At 35.9% G+C, this 21,893-nt stretch overlaps 1 protein-coding gene and 2 long non-coding RNA genes across 5 annotated transcripts in view; 2 read left to right on the top strand and 1 right to left on the bottom strand.

Annotated features, from left to right (window-relative positions):
- The window catches only part of LOC105449946 (kinesin-like protein KIF13B), a 30,568-nt gene that overhangs the window by 5,985 nt on the left and 2,690 nt on the right, over positions 1–21,893 (bottom strand). The window contains 18 exon segments of the mRNA XM_011689434.1: positions 1,387–1,552; positions 2,415–2,557; positions 2,639–2,932; positions 3,018–3,209; positions 3,312–3,494; positions 3,616–3,882; positions 3,993–4,217; positions 4,344–5,094; positions 5,455–5,802; positions 5,890–6,032; positions 6,175–6,424; positions 6,535–6,795; positions 6,891–7,103; positions 7,193–7,310; positions 7,398–7,645; positions 7,752–8,020; positions 9,261–9,424; positions 19,736–19,823. Of these exon segments, the coding sequence (XP_011687736.1) occupies positions 1,387–1,552; positions 2,415–2,557; positions 2,639–2,932; positions 3,018–3,209; positions 3,312–3,494; positions 3,616–3,882; positions 3,993–4,217; positions 4,344–5,094; positions 5,455–5,802; positions 5,890–6,032; positions 6,175–6,424; positions 6,535–6,795; positions 6,891–7,103; positions 7,193–7,310; positions 7,398–7,645; positions 7,752–8,020; positions 9,261–9,424; positions 19,736–19,823 (4,323 nt within the window).
- On the top strand, positions 10,222–18,203 carry LOC105449937. 3 transcript variants are annotated; one of them, XR_974402.1, is made up of 4 exons: positions 10,222–10,957; positions 11,082–11,275; positions 15,540–16,250; positions 16,343–18,203. It is a non-coding gene; the product is annotated as an uncharacterized LOC105449937 (long non-coding RNA). The 3 variants fall into 3 exon arrangements; XR_974401.1 differs by having other exon boundaries at positions 10,223–10,957; positions 15,540–15,925; positions 16,066–18,203; XR_974397.1 differs by having other exon boundaries at positions 10,223–10,957; positions 15,540–18,203.
- Positions 18,798–20,330, top strand: LOC105449943. Its single transcript, XR_974403.1, has 2 exons — positions 18,798–19,337; positions 19,678–20,330. It is a non-coding gene; the product is annotated as an uncharacterized LOC105449943 (long non-coding RNA).

The raw sequence follows: 21,893 nt of genomic DNA, 5'->3' as shown, positions 1-21,893 counted from the left end.
GGGGGGGGGAATACGAAAATTCGCACTAAAATTCTTATTATATTGACTCGTCAAGTTGAACATAGTTGAACTTGATGACAATTGATAACAATATGACAGAGAGAAGCTGGAATCATAATAATATAAGAGATTCATAACGTACAATCGTATACTATAATTATATATATTACTAAAATAAAATTGAAATTTTCAAATATTCTCAAGTGATTAAATCAATTAGATCAATTATCTAGATCTGATAAGAACAGAAATTTGTACCCTTTCTCGTAGTGTCATTAGTCTTTAATACACTCAGCACAATACATTTGTATTCGTTTTGTCAAGTTTTACAACCTATAGCCAAGAGAAGAGAAAATGTCGTAGACATATGTAAAGGGTACCTACATATACTAATGATGGATGATATGAATTTCATTTAAAAAGAAACAGACCAAACGTATTTTTATTACTCAAAATTAACAGATTCTATACCGAACGAAGAATAACTAAGGAGCTTAGGACGATCAAAACTAGGGTGGAATGTAAAGTGATCGTAGCCAAAGTGAAATATCGAAAACACTGCATAAGCCACATTTTAGAAACAAAGTGTTGATTTTTCATTGAATAAATCTCGATGAAGCAGATTAAGGCGGTGGAGAATAACTGTGGCTCTAATTGAAATAAAAAAATTAAGACTAAAGACTAAAATCCCTAAACACGATGCTATTAAATTGAATAAAGCCATTAATTTAAGAATTTAATAGTGACTTAAGCGAACTAAATACTGCATTCAATATACGACGAGTTTGCATGTAAGTAGTCGAAATTCAAAAGAAAATTTGGTTAAAAATTATCGATTTTCTATCAAGCCATTAAAAAAATTCAACAGAGATTATTTTCGAAATATTTCTCTTATTATATTAAATGTAGCATATCTTGAGAATATATCTCATGCTTGACGTGAAATGGATTATTACGAACGATTATGAATGATTGTATGAATGATGGTACGTCTATATGAAAGAAGGGAGCTTGTATAGCACGCTGCTTACATGATTTTTACCTTCTATGATTTCATAAATAATAATCTTGTTTTACGATTTGTAACCTTTTGTACAAATTACGAAAAACCGTTTTATATTTCTACTTGCTGCAGTAACTGTGTGTGTGTGTGTGTGTGTGTGTGTGTGTGTGTGTGTGTGTGTGTGTGTGGGCGCGCGCGCGCATTACATATGTATGTATGTATATATACACATACATATACAATATACATATAGTATACGCATATGTATACACAGTACATATGTATATACACATATATACATAAAATTAAGAAATCATAGAATATACGTCTATAATTATGTGTTCTTTGCGCACTAATATTCTGAATAGAAAGAATATGCTTACCGATTCCAAATGGCTTTGGCGGTACAGATATAAAGTTTTCGTCATTTCTTGCGTGACCTATAGATGCACGTCGCGGATGCGGAAGACCATTTTCCATATTGAGATCTGTCACACTTTCCGAACGAGTAACATTCAATGAATCCATTGACATATCGAATCTCATAATCTGTAAAAACCGAATTATGAATTTGCGAACTATATTCTAATACTGATTTTATTGAATGAAAAGTGCGAATAAAAATTGCATTATAATGGAAAAGGAATACTTTTGGAATTGAAATAAAGCTTTATATTAAAATTTTTAAGTTTAAATGAAGGAACTTGATGTAAAGATAAATTGTCTTGATTGTCATGATAAAGTAGAAAAAGAAAACTTTCAAAGATGCAATAATATTAATACAACAAAAATTCATAAATAAACAGATAAACAAATTACAGAGTGTCCGGATCGCACCACCTCTCGTGAGTAAGTAGAGCAGGTTACACTAAGTAGAAAAGTCTTGTACCATTTTGCAATTTTTGCAATAAGAGAAATTAGTTTGTGCGAGAAATTAATTTGTGAAGATCGGCGAAGATCTGCGAATCTGCGCGATTTGACGACAAGAGACGGTCCACCGGATTACGATCGCTAGGCATTGCTAGCCGAGAAACATGAAAAAAACAATGTGCCGTTCGTACATAGTTATTATTTTTTCTAGAGCTTCCCTCTCACTGCTGTCGTGCTGCTCTCAAATGAATCGTACACGTAAGAGCTGGGGGGCTGTCTCTTGTCTCGCCAAATCGTACGTGCGCGCACGCTAATACATAGATCTTGATAAATTAATTTTTCGTTAATTATTGCGAGAATTACAAAATGGTAAAGAGCGGCTTTCTGCTCAGTTTAACCTGCTCGCTACCTACATGAGAGATGGTGCGCGATCGATACGTCGCAGACACAAATTTATATATGTACAATATATAAAATTAAGTGAAAAGCAAAAGCACTTTTCTGTCCAAGATTTTCTGCTATTGCAAAAAGATAATAATACCTGAGAGAAGTTTGGAACACTTGCAGTCTTGCGCATCAGTGGTTGTCCGTGTGCTTGTAACAATTCTTTTATAGCGACACTTTGTCGTAATCGGTCTAACGTTAATATACTTTCGACGGCGGATACACCACGAGTATATTTTTCTATGCAAATGATAAAAAATGAATTAAACTGATTGATAATGCACTTTCGAGATAATCGTGAATAATTCGTGAGTAATTTACCTATGTAAGTTTCTCCGTCGCATAAACTATTATCTTCCCCGCTAGCAGCAATCTGCGCCAAGCTCTCGCGATCTTCGAGCTCTTCGCTCGCCTTCGGAATGTTTGAAACTACCTCGTAAGTAACACCGGTTTGCGCCAAGCAATCAGTTCGAGTAATTCTCTTGAAAATTCTATCTGTAATGCTCTGTCTCTTGTATATATTTAAAGCTAATCTTTTACGCAACACAAGGTCCATTGGTGCTGGATGTGATAGGCGAACGGTAGTCTTCAAGATTAGAAACACTCTTTCGTTTGCTAAAACCGAGCACGCGTATTACTGCGCGTGTTACTCTAATACTATAGACCGCTACTTGCTTGATAAAACGTAAAGAATAATTACCATCGGTCACTCTATTGAGATGTACGTTATCATGTATACTAGAATCCCAAGCGGCAATGGCACATACGTCTTTCTCTAAATGTCGAATAATAGGCAGATTGTAGAATTTATTTCCATGTTCCTTAGGTAGGATTGAATTTAATCCTGTCACTGATACTTCTTCTCCCGACTGATGCGTTGAGAGATCATCGGCTGTATATAATATTTAGTTAAAGTAAACACAGTTAATAAGTGAGACAGAATGCATACACATTGATAATATATTGAAAAAAAACTGAAAATTTATTACAATACCATTGAGATCAAGAAATAATACAGGAATATGCGGCTCCATCCCTGCAGGAGGAGTCCAATCGGCAGGAGCACCGGGAATGCCTGAACCCGCCGCAGGAACCAGAACGGCGTTCCGTTCCTCTGTGAGGCTGACCCACTGATCCACAAGACTTTGTTCCCGTTCCATGTCTTGTTCCGTTTTGTCTGTAGAGCAAATAGATGTAAGAATATACAGAGAAGAAACAAAATGACGAATGAATAAGAATATAGAATATTAATAGATCATGTTTCTGGCTCTGAGATAATTTCCTAAGTTGTATAATACCTTGCTTATTAATGAGTTTCTGAATTTGTTGATCAAGGTATTGTCGTCTTCTCATTAGAGCATCGCTCCATTTATCTCTCAATATACTCAAGTCCTCATCTTGATAACTATCCAATGGCATTTGCAATCGATTTCGTACTGAAACACTTCCAACGGCTATGCTTAATATCGATTGACAGATAATCGGTAAGGTGCCGGAATTTTGTACTGGTTTCACTCGAACTTGTATTCGACGTTGTTGGCCTTGCCGAAGTTGATAAATACCACCTAAAAAAGAAATGAAAAGATAAAACTACTTGAAAATAAATAATTAAGAGCGTGTGCGTGTGTGTGCTTTTTTTTTTAAGGAATAAGTAACATTATACAATTATCCTCACCTGTACACGTGTCTTGCTTCACTGCAACTTCAACGGGCGCGTATTCTCCCTGCTCGTTGAGCTCTTGTATCTCCACCCACAATTCAATTTTTCGCGTTAATTCAGACCAACGGTCAGCGAGCGATCTAGCTTTTGCCAATTGTTGTTGTTCCACTTCCCATCCAGGTTTACTACGTGAGAAACCTGCGCTGCGATGGCCCCATACTTCTATACTCAACGCTCCTTCTACAAGTAAGAAAAAAAATATGATAAAGCTGAATAATATAATTAATAATACAAGCGATGTATTATTATCTATCGCTATTCATTAAAAAAATAACGCACATAAATAAAAGTATAATAAATTCCTACCAGCGGCATGTTCCATAAACTCCTCCGTAATGGGTATAGTGAAATCTTTTGTATCGTCAAACTTAAATGTCAAGGAATCTCTCTGTCCAGTGATGCAATTCGAGTTGGGTAGCTCCGCGTTTATCATTGGCGGAACCACTATCGGTTCTGGATGATTCCAAAACATGTATTGACAAAACACAAAATGACTTAACGAGAGTGGCAATCCGGTGGCTTGCTTTATCGTTACGCGACAAGTAATATGGCTAGACCCTCCGGAATAATCCTCCGCTTCGGAGGATGTCGAATCCGCGGAAGATTCCGAAGCAGCCTCGCAAATCCGATCTTGAGGAAATTGGCCGGATATACGACTTATTTCGACCTGCAGTCGACCAGCGACTTCTCCTTGTTGACTAATAATCGGAGTATGATAATCTAATCGTACGTCGTGGAATAACACTTCTAAGAAAATATTTGCAACTCCGATAAGATTGTGATTTTCTTGGGATTCGTAAAACGGATCTTGTGTCTTCCCTGGTACTTCGTCCTGTGAGAAAAAATTATTTCGTACACGTTGTTAAGGAAATATTTAAGAGACAAAAGTATATACCTTAATCGCAGGTAATCGTTGACAATTGTGAGGATCTTTTCTTTCCTCGTACATGTCTCGCATATCGACTAATTTATTTTCTAACTTTTCCATGGACCAAACTTGACTTCCCATATTCGTCCTTTTCACTAAAATTGCGGGCTCACTGACAAACGCGCCCCGCTGAAAGAATACACTCTACATATCGAAGAGTGTGAAGAAATAAGAGAAAAAAAAACATACAAATTAAACAAAGAATAAAACAAAATATAAAGGAAAAGTAAAAATTAGGATAAATATAATATACAATTGATATATTAATTGAAAAAAAAAAATGCAAATAATAGGGTGGATCGACAAGAAAAAAAAGAAAACAAGAAACTTTTATGTACAATATAATAAGTGACTAATTATACGTTATACGATTATAATTATTAGAGAAATCAGATAAATTTAAAGACAAGTTCGAAAACATTTCACGTGAAACATGACAAAGATATGATGTAAAAACGATATACAATCTTTCTCTGTGTATTGCTGTACCTTTCTATTCGGACTTAGATTATTCGGAGGAATCTGTAGAGTGACGCTAAATTTTGTCTGTTTGCCCATCTCCTCAGCTAAGACATTAGCCTCTTGTACCAATGCATTAGCCTTTAAAATATCTGTCTTCAATTGACCCAAACTCCGCTTGAACATCTCGTCTCGTTCCTGAGCCCACTTTTCAACGCGCATTTGCGTCGTTGGTGTGCAAGCTGGAAGTTTTCCACTTTGACTACCTCTCAGAGGATCATACGGTACGTAAGGCGAATACGGCGTAGAGGGAGATAATATATTGCGTAATTGTTGAAATTGTCGTTCATACTCTAGCCTCTGCTTCTCGAGTGCAACCTTTGAGAGACATGCGTAATGAGTACAATACGAAAGTGTTGACACGTATTACGATGCTTGTTCAAAAATAACGCAGAACATATATACCTGCTTATCTTCCTCATGCTGTTTCTCCAGTCTTGCTATAGCTCTCTGGATTGGATCGTTGGACAATTCGTTAAGCATGAGCTCTTCTCTGGCAAAATTGTAGTCGATGTTTTGAGCGGGGGTTTGCGGTTCGCTATTAATTGCTATAGAACAGAAGTGATACAGGGTAATAGAGAAATTGTGCGTTAATTCTCAATTATTTCGCGAAATTGATACGATTTTTTTTTATCTTAAAATAATTTATTATCTTATCTTGAATCACGCAGTATTAAAGTCGAATCGCACCTGTAGCACTTCTTGGACAGTTGACTCTGAAGAAATGATGATTTCCCCAAACAATTCTGTCGCCGTGCTGTAGCAAAGTCTTGTTTACAACTTGCGTACCGTTGACGAAACATCGAGCACCGTTTAATGGTATCATGTACAGGCCTGATTCTTCTATCGTGATAACGCAGTGCTCCGGTAGAATACCCAAGCCATGCAATTGAATATCCTGTTCCCTTTTGGCTGAACGACCGCCTACGAGGGTCCTTTCCTGAAATATCCACACAGAGAGATATGCAACATTAGAGAGATAAGAGTGATGCGATGTGAAGCATTCGGGTCGACAAAGCAACATATGTATATATAACGACACGTACATACCTTGAGATAATAAACCAATAATTCGTTCAAGCTTGGATCATCGTTCAAATTAACCAGGTAGTATTTACTCTTCTCTACTTGAATACCGGACGCTTGTACGCTTATTCCCATCTTTTCCAGAGCCTGCTGCCTTTCGTGTTGTAGCCTCTCGGTTTTCACTAGCTTCTCTTCCCACGTCTGTGACATTTCCTTCATCAGTCGTTCCGATTCTGACAGTTTTTCCGTGATGTCTGTGCGTTGTTGGCCGACAATCATCGATCCCTGAGCCTAATCAAAATCAAGTTTGTCGCGCGCAATTGCTTTAACACAAGTAGCTATACTAAAAATAGATAAAGCAATGGGGAAGATTCTCTTACTGTTGCATGTAACAACATTTCCTTTAAGGTTTCAACTTCTTGTCTGAGTTCACGAATAATTCTAGCATTTGGATCCTCATTAACTACAGCATGATTGATTATTCTCTTCGCTCTGTCAGCATACCGGAGAGTCGATAGCGTTTCCTCGTAATTGTCAGCAGCCGGTGATATTGTGGCTACCATGACAGTTTTGCTATTGCCACCAAGATTATCCTAAAAATATTATTTTTAGAATTCAATGTGATATTTGTATCATAAAGCTTAAAGCACACTGTGTGTGTCAGATGAAAAAGCTAATATACCTTCAAGAGCCACGTAAGGACAGAATCTCTATAGGGTACGAAATTGTCCTTCTTCTTGTTGCTGCCGGAATTTTGATCCGCCAACTTTGAAATGACTAGACCCAACGTCGTTAAAGATCTATAAATCAACGCTTATTATATACATTTTCCATGTTTCCATGCTAATGGAAGATAATTTCTATGAGGTTGAAAAAAGTAAACATACTTGTTAATATTGCTTCCTTCTTTAAGTCTATCACCCACTGCTCCAGTTTTCACAGCCCTTTCGCTCCCAGCTAAATCCACCAAGCTCATCCGCGAGACCTTTTCTCCGCTGACTCCGCTCTTCGAGTCCGTTAGAGTCTGCGTGAGAATTACCGAGAATACAGCATGCGAACGGGAGCTTTCGGAATTCATATTTGTCGCCGCGACTGTTCGCGACTTGTTGCCCTCCGTCATGAGGTTGTCGATGTCCTAGAGTTGAACATTTCGTCAACAAATGCAGAACGTTCGGAAAATTACACACATGCACACACAGATATGGAAATTATTGATAGCAAAAGAAAGCAGAGGCGGTCACCTGGAAAGAAGTAACCGCCAGTTGGCTCAGCCCATCCACGTAGGGCCCCAAGACATTGTGCTCTCTGACTTTGAGCGATTGCTTGTTTGGCTTTGGATCCAGAAGATCATGCACTTTTTCATTGTAGATCTCCATGTACGAGACCTCAACCTTATACGTGAGCTCGGAACTTTGCTGCTTCGCTATCATATCAAAGAGATTGTCGCACAACCGTGGTATTATCCCTTTGTTGTCGCCACTGCCCATCATCGTGTAAGACTTCCCGGAGCCTGTAAAAGCATGCAAAGACATTAAATCCTCTTTATCTCTTTTTTTAAATGATTTTAAGCTTAAATTCTTATTTGGACGTTATCGCTTTTTTTTGCTGATATTCTGCGAATACGTGATCTCATACTTGCATATGATTAGCAATTTGGGTAGACAATGGGAGTCATTAACGCAATATTTGGTGCGTGGATTAATAATTTAATCTTCTCATAAACTAATCCTCCAATACATTCTTCGATATCGAATGTTTCGGGGCCTCATTCAGGTTTCACTTTCATCAGCGATAATTTCAAAAAATCCCTTACGTTAAAAACATTCCGCTATTCAACCGAACGATCGATCGATCGTTCCGCATGTGACTCCGAAGCATGACACATAGATATTCCGTACTGTGTGAGACGCGGAGGATTAGTTTATGAAAAGATTAAATTATTAATCCACGCACCAAGTACTGCGGTAATGACTCTCATTGCCTACCCAAATTGCTAATCGTTTTAAAACTAAAAGTCTTATATGTTATGTATTAAATATTTAATATCAGACATTCCTCTGAAATTTGACAGTATTTGTTTGTTAGATATAAATAAACGATTTACTATTTCACAAATGTACATAAAAGATAGTGGATCGTTTATTTATATCGAATTATTTAAGATGCTATCAAATTTCGGAGAAATGTCAGATATTAAACATTTATTTTTATGATAAAACATAAACACATATATACATATTGCAAATATGATGTCATGTATTCATTATAGAATATCAGCAAAAAGATCGAAAGGAACAACGGATTAGCTATAAATTTCTCAGTAAAAAAACGCATTTAAAAGGCATTCAATTTAGAAAACAACACTGCGCGATCTCTCATCTCTTTTTTCACGTCAGCACATTTATTTCAGCCTCCTCGTGTCCTCGTATAACGGGCCGCAAAAATATCCTATGTTTGTAGATTAGTGCGGAAAGTTCGAGTTATCTCTCTTGTCTGTTGTCCATGGTGTCTCGCGTTCTGCGTGGGTCAATGTCTCGCTCCGCAGAAAATAAACCGTAACCGTTTATCGGTGTGACGACCGAACCGATTAATCGCATTATTTACCGCGTTACACGTCCGTTCATGCTCCGCTCATTAACTATCGCATCTTTTCCAACACGTTAACACAAACGTCTCTCACAAAAGTCTCACGCGATAAAAGGATAACTACAGTTAAACTAAAATAATTGTAACTATTACAACTGATATACCGGTTTGTCCGTAGGCGAATATACAAGCATTGTAACCCTGAAACGCATTGTCCAAAATATCACGACCCAAAGCGTCGAAAACGATCTCTTGACTCGCAAAACTGTCCGCTCCAGGATCCAAGGAATAAAAGCAATGATCGAAAGCGAAAGTCTTCGGCTTGTTCCTGCAACATTCATAGAAAATAATCATCGTTATGTATTGTGTGTGTGTGTGTGTGTGTCATTATATAAAGCCAGGAACGTTATATTCGTCAATCTAAACAGTTTTCCTGTCTTGAAAAATCATCATAAATAGCAGACATTGTCGACGTTTCGATTACGACGTCGAGTCAATTAATACTGATCTCGAAGAAGGAAAGAATATATAACATTTTTTTTTTCCCCGATATCTATGTAAACATGTAAGTTCGAAAGTGAAAAGTGAAAGAAATGTGTTCAAGATTTTTGCGAAAATACATTACACTACACTACACTTATACATAATATATTGTTTACTCTAAAAAATGTGCACAGAAAAGTATATATGGAGATCATTTTAAATATTTACTAACATTTACATATCTAACTTGTCAATATCATAAACATTCGAGAAAAATACATATATATATATGCGCGGATATATTATAACTTTCGACTTGCGCATGTACATTACATACACAGATAACTGGTGTAACTATACCAATACAAAGGATAAATAATGATTCACACGCGTCGATCGAACTTGCGGAATATCATGTCTGAGGATGAAACATCACAGTGAATGTGCACCGATTTGAGATGAAAAGATATAAATGTATGAAGCGAAATAATATTTCTTTTCCATATTACTCTTGTTGATACAGTATAGATACATCAGCACTTTATTTTCTCGCGCAAAATACGCACAAGATAGAAAATATAACAAACAATAAATAATTCGAAAGTGATTACAAAAGCGAATCGCTTACAATCAAATGCGTATCCGAGTCGCATTCGCGAATCGAAACACTCTTGAGTTTCAGACAGCAGATTGCAATGCGGCAATCTTTACGAAAAATGGTGGACTTGCGGCAATGATCGACCACTCGATCGAGAGTCGAGAAGAAGAAAGAACAGACTGTCTATCGCGTGACGACGAGATCGCCCTTTCGAGATTACGTCCACGGCATACTGCACGAGCACCCCGCGTTTTCAGGTGACCTTCGACACGCGAAACGTCTAGCTCTGCGGCTTGTGGCCTGAAATTCAAAGTGATTTAACCAATGCTTAACGCTCAGGCTACAAAGCACGTGCTAGGCTACCACATGGGTACCACCACTACTTCAAAATTCATTTGTGTCCAAGTCAAGCTTCGATCAAATTAACCGAGTGACGATGACACCGAGGCTGAACGATCCCATCTGAGCTCTGTTATGGAAAGTTACGATAATGTCGAACGCTCCGACATTATAACTCGAAATCTGGATACGATTTTTACACGTTGCGCTACGACGATGTTCAACAACAAATTTAGAATCGCGCAAATGCGACTGCAGCAAAATTGACTGCAGGGCTGCCTGTTGTTTTACGTGCGAATCTAATCCATTGCTGCACCCATGTATTGCTACTCGTCATCGTGAGACTTGTTATCCATTCTTACATAACCAAAAGAGCTATAGTCATCATTTTGATCCTTGATTAGCGAATAAGCGACGTATGTACTACCTATTATTATATTGGTATGTTGAAACTTTTTTAAAAAGCTCACCTATAAATAAGCTTGTTTAAATTTTTCACCCAAATAAACTCCCCTTTCCTGCGGCAGCTCGTTTTGCATCTTATCGAACAGCTTTTTTCTTGTAGTCGAGAGCAGAAAGAAAACATCTTACTTTCTACGTGCGGGTGTAAACCTTGCATGTGATTACGTCCTCTCGGTTCTAAGTCCTGCTTCGAATACTCGAGCCGATCGAATCGTATAACTGGTATAGAGAAAAACGGAAAGCAGAATCGCAGATCCCAATCGGTGAGGTGCTTTGGAAAAAAATGTCAAAAGATAGGTAAAGAGTAATCATAGACACGACTGTATACCTTGGCGGACAGCGTGCGCCAAGCATGCGAGCTGCAGTCAAAGACTTTGACTTTAATCGATCGTATTTAGTTCCATTTTCGCTCAATAACGATCGATAGATGACAATATTCCGACTCTACGCAGTGTCCGAGTGGGCAAAGTATAGTAGGGCGAGCGTATGTCCGCACAATACTCAGGTTATTGCACGTTACTGAACAGTGCAACAGTGAGGGCAAACGCGTCATTGCGCGATTCGATCGTTACCCTTAGTCCTTATAAACTAACAATAAGATTAAAATAAGATTCGTAAAAACCATCATAGATTATTTATTATTGCTAAACCTTATCAACTGCGAAAAATCGTGTGGGTGCTCGAAATATCAATATTTTATATCGTTATTACATCTATATTTTTACTCTAACAAGTTTTATGATTTATTACATCGAATTGCTATACCGAACCAAAAATTAGAAAACACGATTTCTTTATTGAAGAAAACGTTTACCGACGTTCGGAATTCCAAAACAGGATGTTTGGAATTAATTAAACTACACGTATACACTCAAACTGTATAGAGATCTGAAAAATATTCTCTACTGCGAGTGATGTTTTATAAAATTTAGCTTTGGCTCTTAATATCTACAAAGATTCTTTTTATTATACAGTCTGTTGCAATCGACGTGAATTGCCCGTGAATGAGGAAATAAAATTATCACCGATATCACCCATATTACCGCAAAGTGAATCCCTGTGAAGTTAGCCCCCATTATTTAAAAAATTAATTTTTATTTAGATTTTTGTATAGATTGTATAGATATAGATAGTTATAGAGTTTTTGATAGTTTTAAGAAATTCTTCTTTCTCGTTCTGGCCATTAAAAATAAGAAAATGCGATTTAAAATATCTATGGAGGGCTAACTTCATGCAGCCTCAATTTCGAAAAAAAAAAATCATTTTTTATTAGAGTTCTACATAGATTTTAAATAATTGTAGAGTTAACTCGCATTTTAAATCGCATTTTTTTACCTTTAACGGCCAGAACTTACAATTAATTTCTAAAAACTGTCAAGAATTCTAGAACTATCGAAAATTTATACAGAACTCTGAATATAAATTAATTTTTTAAATAATGGAGGGTTAACTTTACAGGGACGCAAAGTGGATATAAATCGGTTGGAAATCTCAAACGTATCCTTTTTACACAAATACAATCGCGTTTTACATATTAAAGGCATAATGAGGAAGTAGAATTGCAATAGACTAGTTATTTCCCATCGTTTTTTGGAACGTTGATTCCAGTTGCAGGTTGCTCTATTACATCACAATTTTAAGAAACTTGCAGATAAAGTTGTAAAAAGGGCTATTTTCACGTATCTTGTCATATTATAACTTCGAAATGCGACGTGCCAGAGAAGTGTTTTTGCAATAAAGATTTAATAAATGCGATTTATTATATATACAGGATTCGGATTCAGCGTCCAAAAAATTATGGGAAATGACTAGTCTCGTTATGGTTTTTTTTTTGTTGACTGTTTGTTTACTATGTAATATATGATATAGGTAAGGTCGAGTATTTCTATTCTCTTTCTATTAAAATGAAAAATGCGACACGCAAACCGGGATTGGACGAAGGATTAATTGTAAATAAGTCAAGTTGAAGCTTCACTTCCTTTTCGGATATTGTCGGGCATTAACGGGCATTGATTGTCGACGAAATATCGAAAATATTTGCGTTATCTCGCGAGATACACAATATATTTAATTTTAAGTGCGCGATCTCTTTTTCATCTATTTCATTTTATTTTCGGTAGTCTCGAGAAAGAAATTTCACAACGTTGTTCGGTTTAGCTGTTAAAAAGTATCATTTTCAACCTCTCAAACGGCGTGCGTCTTCATTATCTTTTCACTTCCGGTTGAGGTATCAAATCATTATTAACATTCGCTGTAATTGATAATTCAATGTCTCTTTTCGCGAGTAGCGATGACGTGACGATAAAATTAAAGACATAGAAAAATCAAGCATGACATAGTAAAAGAGAATAAAAATGGTAGAAGATATGTAGAAGCGATCATATACCTATCTATGTAGATGGAGAGAGGAAAGGGTGGAAAAGGATTAATATATACAAAAGATTCGTGCTACCCTTTGTTAGCAAATCAACTACGGTCATTATCCACCGCGAGTGTGTGCGCGGGTCCCCTCAGTTAGATGGGATGGAGACGCGCGCATTCAAGTTATTTAGTCATTTTCCAAGCTGAAAGACTTTCCCGCTTTACGCAGACTATAGAGAAGCGAAAATAACTTGGCCTAATCGGAATTCGCCCGGAAACGCTTGAAACGCTTTCTCGTGAAAGTATACATTTACAACTAGTGTCTAGGTGGTACCTACTAGTATCGCGTCGCGATACTAGTTGATCGGATACGAGATTAGGGTTGCAACAATATTGTTGATATACATCGATGCATCGATTTGTACCGAACAATGGCTTTTATTCAATTGATTCACACAGCACGGATGTGAATCCAATGTGCGATTCGTAATCATTCTGTTTCGTACATCAAAATGCCTACGTCGACGTAAATCGATTTCAATTATGTCGATATATGGTACAAAAGCCGTACCTAATCGAACTTGCAAAGCCTTGTAAAACTAGACGAGGACGTATCCTCTTTTTATTTAGTAGTCTCTGCACTGACTAATCGCATTGATTATGAAAGTAGATAGAGCGTGTCCGACGAAAAAGTTCGTACGACCATATATTCATCATTTCCCAGTTCTTGCTCTTGATAATTAGCACGCATCCGCGAACGCACCTGCGTATAGTCGACAACCCGTTGCACAACAACCAAGGTAATGCGTATACGTATAGATTTCCTGACCTATATATTCCTACCATGTTTCATCGTGCAGTGTCGAGCTAGCCTTTAGGTAGAGCTACTAGAAATCAAGTCTTAATTCCGCTAGGTTAATTTTAAATTTTCAGAAAATTGCATTGACATTTCATCAGCGCGATAAAAGCGCCTTTCGTACAGGCGATACACAATCAGGGCTTTCAGCTCTAATCTTTCAACTTGAAATATGTAATCAAGTACAAATCAACGAAGGAAAGCTGATTTTATTCTAGTGTCGTTTGAATATTTTGATTCATTGTTTGCTGTAACGCATATTCAACGCTGCGCGATTTGCGGCGTGTATATATACATATACACGGTATGTGGATACCGCACGCTTGCGGATACCTATCTCTGGCAACGAGAACCAAACAAAATGAAGCGTCAAATATAATTATTCGACATTATTATTCGTGCACGCGTACCAATTGCCATGTCTTGTTTCATACAAACAGACTATTATTTAGCGTTTAGCGTAACGCAAGCTAGTCACGCATGAGATATAGGGCGTGCGTCAATTGTCGATCTTTTCAAGTTGATTTCTTCAAGAGAAAATAGAGAAAAGACAACGCACGGAAAAAGAATGCACCTATCATACGATCATCGTTTTTTTTTTCGGACAAGTGTAGCAAAATACTGAATATAGGTACCACACGAGATTGCGATATACACGCGATAACTGCTAATTGCGCGGTATTGTCTCTTGAAGTGCTTATACGAATGCAAATTATTTCGAAAATATATAACTAAATTTTTAAAAATTTAAAATAATTTTAAAAAATTGAAAAATTTGGAGAAAATATCGAGTATAGGATTATATTACAACTTATTTATAACGAGATGTCATTAATATTGCTGATCCTGCGGTCTAAAGTTCATCTTAATTCATCTTAATTAATGTGTATATATCGATAACGAATTATCTGCACCTATTATCGATACCATTTGTATCTCTTAATTAATACTTAATATTCGTATTCGTATAATTTTCAAAAGCTCTACAAAGAAAGTTCTGCAAAGTGTGAGATATTGTCGAGAGAAGCGATAGAAAAAAAGATATAACAGATCTGGAACATTAAAGTTTCATTGTCAATATGTATATACATATTATACGAGTATATAAATTGTGTATCATAAGTAATGGAATCGGCGCATAAATTATTTGACTAATTCCTACAATAATGATTTCCATCATTTTCTGCGCTATTTTACATCGTTTATATTTCCATTTATGTCATGAGACATCACGTTACTATGATACATTAATTTTATGCATCGAGTCTACAGCGAAATAGCGTAGTTGGAGCGTTCTTGCTAGTCTATAATCCTACCCGCATATAAAAGCAGGTGTTTAATAAGTTCCAGATGGATAGATACACAAGGACGGAAGACGAGGCGAAGACCTTCGTACAATAGTGATTCCATTGTTCATGTACACTGACGTTGGCGAAGAAATCTTTAATGCTGCTCAAATAACCCATTTATATAAGTGGGACACACTGTGAATGTACGATGACCTCGTCTTTGCACCTGATACTTTTTTATCAGTGGATTAACAGTGATATAAAGAATTTAAATCGAAAAGTAGAATAAGAAATAAAGATAAATAAGAAGCAAGTATGGATGAAATCAAGAAAACGATAGAAGAATACAAAAGGGAAAAGCAAATGAGGAAAGTGATACTGAAGGAAACTGCAATGCACAAGCATATCGGGATATACTATTATTTTTTCAACCATTATCAAGTAAAGCTCTACTTTTTAAGATTCTCTCTCTCTCTCTCTCCTCCTTTCTCATAGTACTTGACACGCGTGTTAAGTGTGCGACGGAAACTCGCTAGTCTTCTCTAGAATGTATGGCACGAGCTTGTCCTCGCGGCTTTCAGGATGGGGACTGATCGATCCTAGCTAGCGTTGAATACAACTTCGTATCTCTTTCGGCATTGTTAATGAGTTATCCCTCGTCTGATTGTTGAAATGATTGATTGAGATGGCTGATATTCGGAAAGAAACAAGCACTTGCGCAAAAAAATGCTCTTTTCTTTAAACTTCCTTACGTGTAAACTATAATGTATGTATAAACTTGCAAATCAGTTTTCAATGCTTGAATCAAATTTAAATCAGGATTCGAAATTAATTTAATTAAGATACACTTACTGTTAGGCAAAGAATGTATATATAAAATCCAACGATAAAAATAGAAAGAATTCGTAAATTCAAAGAGATTAATAATCACTACGAACGAGGGCATCGATAAGATACTATTAAAGACCGACAATCTTATATAAGAAGAGTTAGCGTGGCTGTTAAAATTTAAGTAATTAGCCAACAAATATACCTAATATGAATTTTATGATTTATCATTAAGCCAATGTTTTTAGACATGTACATATATTTACAACTTGCTGACAAACTTGCTCACAAAAATTTGCCCAGAATATTGACGGACTTTAATAGTATCTCATCAGTGACGACGGCAAACGCTCAAGATAACTCACAAGAAGAATCAAGACGAAGCATCGAAAACCGTTGGCACGAATCCACGCGTATTTATTGCAAGGACTTCCAGCTATGTGACAAACGAATCGCAGACGCGTTTCACAGTCGGCGATTCTGGAGGACATTTTATGGCTCCCGCGAGAGTCTCCGTCGCGGAGAGCAATAAAAGCGACGTTATTGACATGATACAGCCATTATCGCGCACATGTTGACAAATATACAATTGCATAAAATCCATAACAAAATACACAAAAATTTGAAGATACCTATAAAAAAAGAGGACATATAAGATATAAAAAAATATTTTTTAAAAATATTAAATTAAATCGCAACTTTAGACATAGATAACAAATACTTTTTTTTACGATGATTGTTCACAAGATCACAATTGAGATTTACTAATGATTCAATCAACTAAATGACACAACTTTCTGTAAATGAATAAAAAATTCAATAAATAACAGGATTGGATTATTTAAGATGATTGAAAAAAGTAAATATCTCTTATCGGTGACTCATCGTGATAACTGAAGATTGTTGAATCATAATATGTATCGTAAAACTCATCGTTCCACGGGGATCATACGTTTATACATTAATACGAGAAACGAAGGAAAAGTTAATTTTATCGCACAAAAACCAACGCCGTTCTTTCGGTATTGAGGGATGCAACGAGTACACACAAGATGATGACTCGCAAAGAAATTGTACCACCATCTGATTGTGAAAGTTAATTCGCGAAATTTCACATTACGTTTCTGTGCTTAAAAATTTGTTCAAATAACACAATATAGGTATACCTTAGTCATTAGTGTTAAAGATCTATTTCAGAAATAACGTAACGTTCGTAAATTAACGTATAATTATACATAATTCCTACGCGATTAATGTTAACGATATGATTAATAAGTTGCATGTTCAGAGGTATAACATTGTGGAGGCACTTTCAGCATTTTCTCTGATTTTCCTGTCTTTTTAAGTGATCACACTCACGTGCTTCTTGTAACGTAAAAATTACATATAGTTGCTTATATATATCAACATTAGCAAATCGTTAATAATGTAACATTTTAATTTCCTCCCATCGCAAAAAAATCACATAATATAATATACACGAAGTTATGATTATTCATAATAGATGTGACTCACTTTTTCATTGGGTCTACGAAATACGATAGCCTTATCGCATTTGTGCTAGTAAATTACGTGCGCGTACTCTTTCATGTCGGTAATTATACTGGTATAATCATACAAAAGCAATCATACACTCACGATGAATCGTTTCAATAAGACCTAATAAACTAGACGATACTTGGTTGCATGTGTTATGATACATAGCAGATGATATGCAGCGTGATAGAATCGATAAAATGTATACGAATCAAGGAATTATGTATAAACAATTATAACATGAAAAATCGGTATATACGAGTAAATCTATTACAATTAAATGAATCATTTGCCAAATGTAGCTATTTCATAGAAAACTAAATATAATCCACAATAAAAATCAACTTATTTAGAATATTATAAGATTAATGTTGCTCCGTTTTAAAAATTTCTGTTCTCGAAATTAACAACAAACGTGATCTGTTCGCACTGTCGAGATGTTATTGCTAAAGAAAAGCATTTTATTCGTCTATTTGGAAGATATTCGGAAAATTACATCGGTATGTTGCGAAGAAACGATATCGAAAAGTCGATAATGCGAAGCAACGAAAATAATATACAAATAGAAGTGTACAAGATTATTTGTTAGGTTACTCTCATTTCGTCTCTGTGATATTATTGTGTAATTGAAAGATTTTTTTTCAACAGAATCATTCATGTATGTTTTCTTCCCTTTTCTCTGGTCCCTTCCTCCTTCTCTCTCCTTCTCCCCCCCCCCTCTCTCTCTCTCTCTCTCTGTCTCCGCGTGTAAATATCCTAAACTCGCATATTAGATTTTTAATTTCTTATTCTTATCTTATTTCTCTGCGTTTCGCTTTCCATTTGCGTGTGAAATTGACACGTTGCGAAATTGATACATATATAGGTATGTGAGTCAAATAGAATCTTAATGATACTCGCGAGCGATTAAGATCGACTGCGTGCATCAGTAGATATACCTATACCTACACCGCAACCTTCTATCGATTCAGCGGCACGTGCGTATAATTCGTGCACATAACATCGCCGTTACATCACTTGCAGAAAAAGAATAAAAATTTGCGTGTATAGAGAATATATAAAAGCCGCGAGTTTTCCCTACATAAGACGATATCGCTATCGCTATCGCCATCACGAGTCATCGTGTTGTAAAAATAGCGTGACATTTCATCGATCGTATAACATACTCGTAAAAACGTCACGACTGTGCCAACACGAAACAATTTGAAAATAGGTTCGCGAAATTCGATTAGAATTTCGATCCTTCGTTCGTCGCCCTACGCGCGAGGTTCAGTACACTCCTACCCGAAGATAAATGAAGATGACATACTAAATGGATCAACGCGACGCAACGTATCAAATATGATGCAGACAGTTTTCATATATATTCATAATCTCAATGCGTACATTGTTCCAAGTTTATTCGAGTATCATAAAAATATAGCAAGTGCTTGAAATAATTCCATAAAAATGTCGAATGAACGAATGAAAAAACTGCTCTACAGCTAATGTAATTTGGATTTATTTTACACTATACCATTTAAGCTATCGTATCCAATCACCGTGGAGACGACAATGTTATCTGAAACGCGATAAGAATATGTGCTTTAATTATCTGGCGCGAATACGCTTTCGATACTTTATCAATTGGTACGCAGCGTTAGCGCTTTTGAATGGCAATATGAAAAGTTTTTTTTTTTTTCAACTCTTTCTTTTAAATATCACCATAAGCTACGCCGCTCGAATACACAACTTCGCTTCAACGCATCCGCTGTCTGTCAGAGATTAAATGTGTCATATAAGAATTAAATGTCTGTATATAGATAATTTTGTGTTGCATTCTGCTATAGGTACGTCCTGAAAAAACATGAGCAGAGCAAGTAAGCGGAGAGATCAAAAATTGCTCACCGATCAATCTTGTCCATTGTAGTAGGATGTTGCAAGATGGTTTGCTGCCCCGTCATCTCGACGACGCATTGCGTACAGAGTTCCAGCTCTGTAATAAGAAAAAAAATATATCAATCGAGATTCAGATTCTGCTGTTAACGCTGTAAGAATAATCTTTTTGCGTTATCTGTTATCTCTACATATATCTCCACAAATTGTACTTTGGGTCAAATGTATACTACATACTATATCGTTTATATAATAATATATTTATATATTAATTATTTCATTCTTTTAATCATCATGTTACGGCGTACACAAATAAAGTTGAGTCAACTGATAATTGTTTAATAAACATTACGCGAGGGTTCATCCCGTTCACTATATCGAAATGCGAGTAAGCAGAATCTTGTATATTTAGTCATGTCTTTCTCACAATCGGTATAAAAAAAATGTCATCAAATTAATCAAGGTTTTATTTAAACGTGACAACACAACAAGAACTTGTGCAACTTTTAATCAATTGTATAGAATGTGTGTCGTCATACATATGTAACATGTAACAATACCTGCATAACAAGACGATCGCTCAATAAATATCAAATTTTGGTAATAAGATGAGGCTAAGCTGTTATAAATCATGATTATTAGATTTACAAAGTTGCGTCACAAAGCTGTTGTCCCACTTATTGATTAACTTAATGTGAAAAAGACAATAATGTGTTGCATGCGTTGCGTTGCCTTGGAAAAAATCATGAATGGATTAAAAATTAAGTAAAAATTTAAAAGGAATTAAATGGAATGATATCAATTGACTTTAGCGATGACTTTAGCGTCGGCAAAGCGGAAAAGGGAAAGCGAAAATGTATCAGATAACAGATCTTTGATACTAATTTAATAAAATTAGATGGTAACCAACTTGCCACTTTGATAGCGTTTCTATACAATTTCCGTCTATGATTTACTAAAATTCCATTGCTTTTTTCGTTATTATATTATAAAGAGATAAATAAAATAAAACTGGCAATTGCAATATAGTTGCACACGACTTCTTACGGACACAGAGATATGATAGGAACACGATGATTAAAATTTATTTCTTTCGCTAAATTTATTGATCTTATTCTTCCTAAAAGAAAATATTAGAAACATATTGTACATCTGAAACTCTCGGTAGTCGAAGGAATCTCGAAAGCGAATCTTTTTCTCAATGTGATGATACTGTAGAATAACTACTTTTGTTAGAGGATAAATACTACGCGCCAGTTTGAGAATTCGCAGGATCGTTTTAAGTCGGCAGGTTGAATATGCATCTGATAAACCAGATACATGTACTCGTGGCCAAAGTATGGCAAATCGAAGAGTGCAAAAATTACACAATTCAAAAAAAAAATCGAGCGATGTTAGCGAGAACTTTTGTTATTTAAATGATTAAGATGAATTTTTTCACTTTTGTACGCACAAAGTGAAAGTAATTTTTACTATGAGCTTTCTCGTTTATTTCAACTAAGAATAGTACATGTTAGTAAAGTTTTGTATTTACTTAATAACAGTTAATTACGATATCTTTTTCGCCCGATTGCTCAACGGTAGGAAAATGAGAGTACGAAGAACATCGTTTAATTTTTCAATTCTATTTTACAGTATTATCCATATTTATAAAATTTGTAGAAAAAAAAACTGTAACTGGAGTATTTAAAAAAAAATGAAAGCGCAGGTTATTCTCTTATTTTTCATCAAAATAGTTTAATCGGGTCAGTTTAGAGACCGTTTCTCTCTGTGCACTTTCTCTATGAAATGAATTTCTTGCGCTCGTCATTTCGTATCATTGCATTATCTTTCGCAAGATAAATAATTTAGACGATATAGAGCGACCTATTGAAGGAGAAATAAGGCCAAGAATCAGAGTGATATTATTCAAATTACATTATCGCGTAACCTTTGTGCTATCTTGATAATATAAAATCGTTAAAGCCGATTAAAGGCAGGGAAATGACCGGGATGATAATTCTGACAGCGGTTAAGAAAAGGATGATGATTCATAAAACTAAGTAGAAAGTAAATGGCAATGGCTTCTTTGTATGCCCGAGTGCAACGTCACGTAGCACGTTACACCATGCTGTAACAAGTACATAGAACGTTTCAGGAAAGTTAAGAGTATGCGGTAATAGAAGGTGCA

Source organism: Wasmannia auropunctata, unplaced genomic scaffold, assembly GCF_000956235.1.
Source record: "Wasmannia auropunctata unplaced genomic scaffold, wasmannia.A_1.0 LD336111.1, whole genome shotgun sequence".
Taxonomy (NCBI): domain Eukaryota; kingdom Metazoa; phylum Arthropoda; class Insecta; order Hymenoptera; family Formicidae; genus Wasmannia; species Wasmannia auropunctata.
Note: the sequence above shows the minus strand (reverse complement) of the source record. Positions and strands in the feature narration are given on the sequence as shown.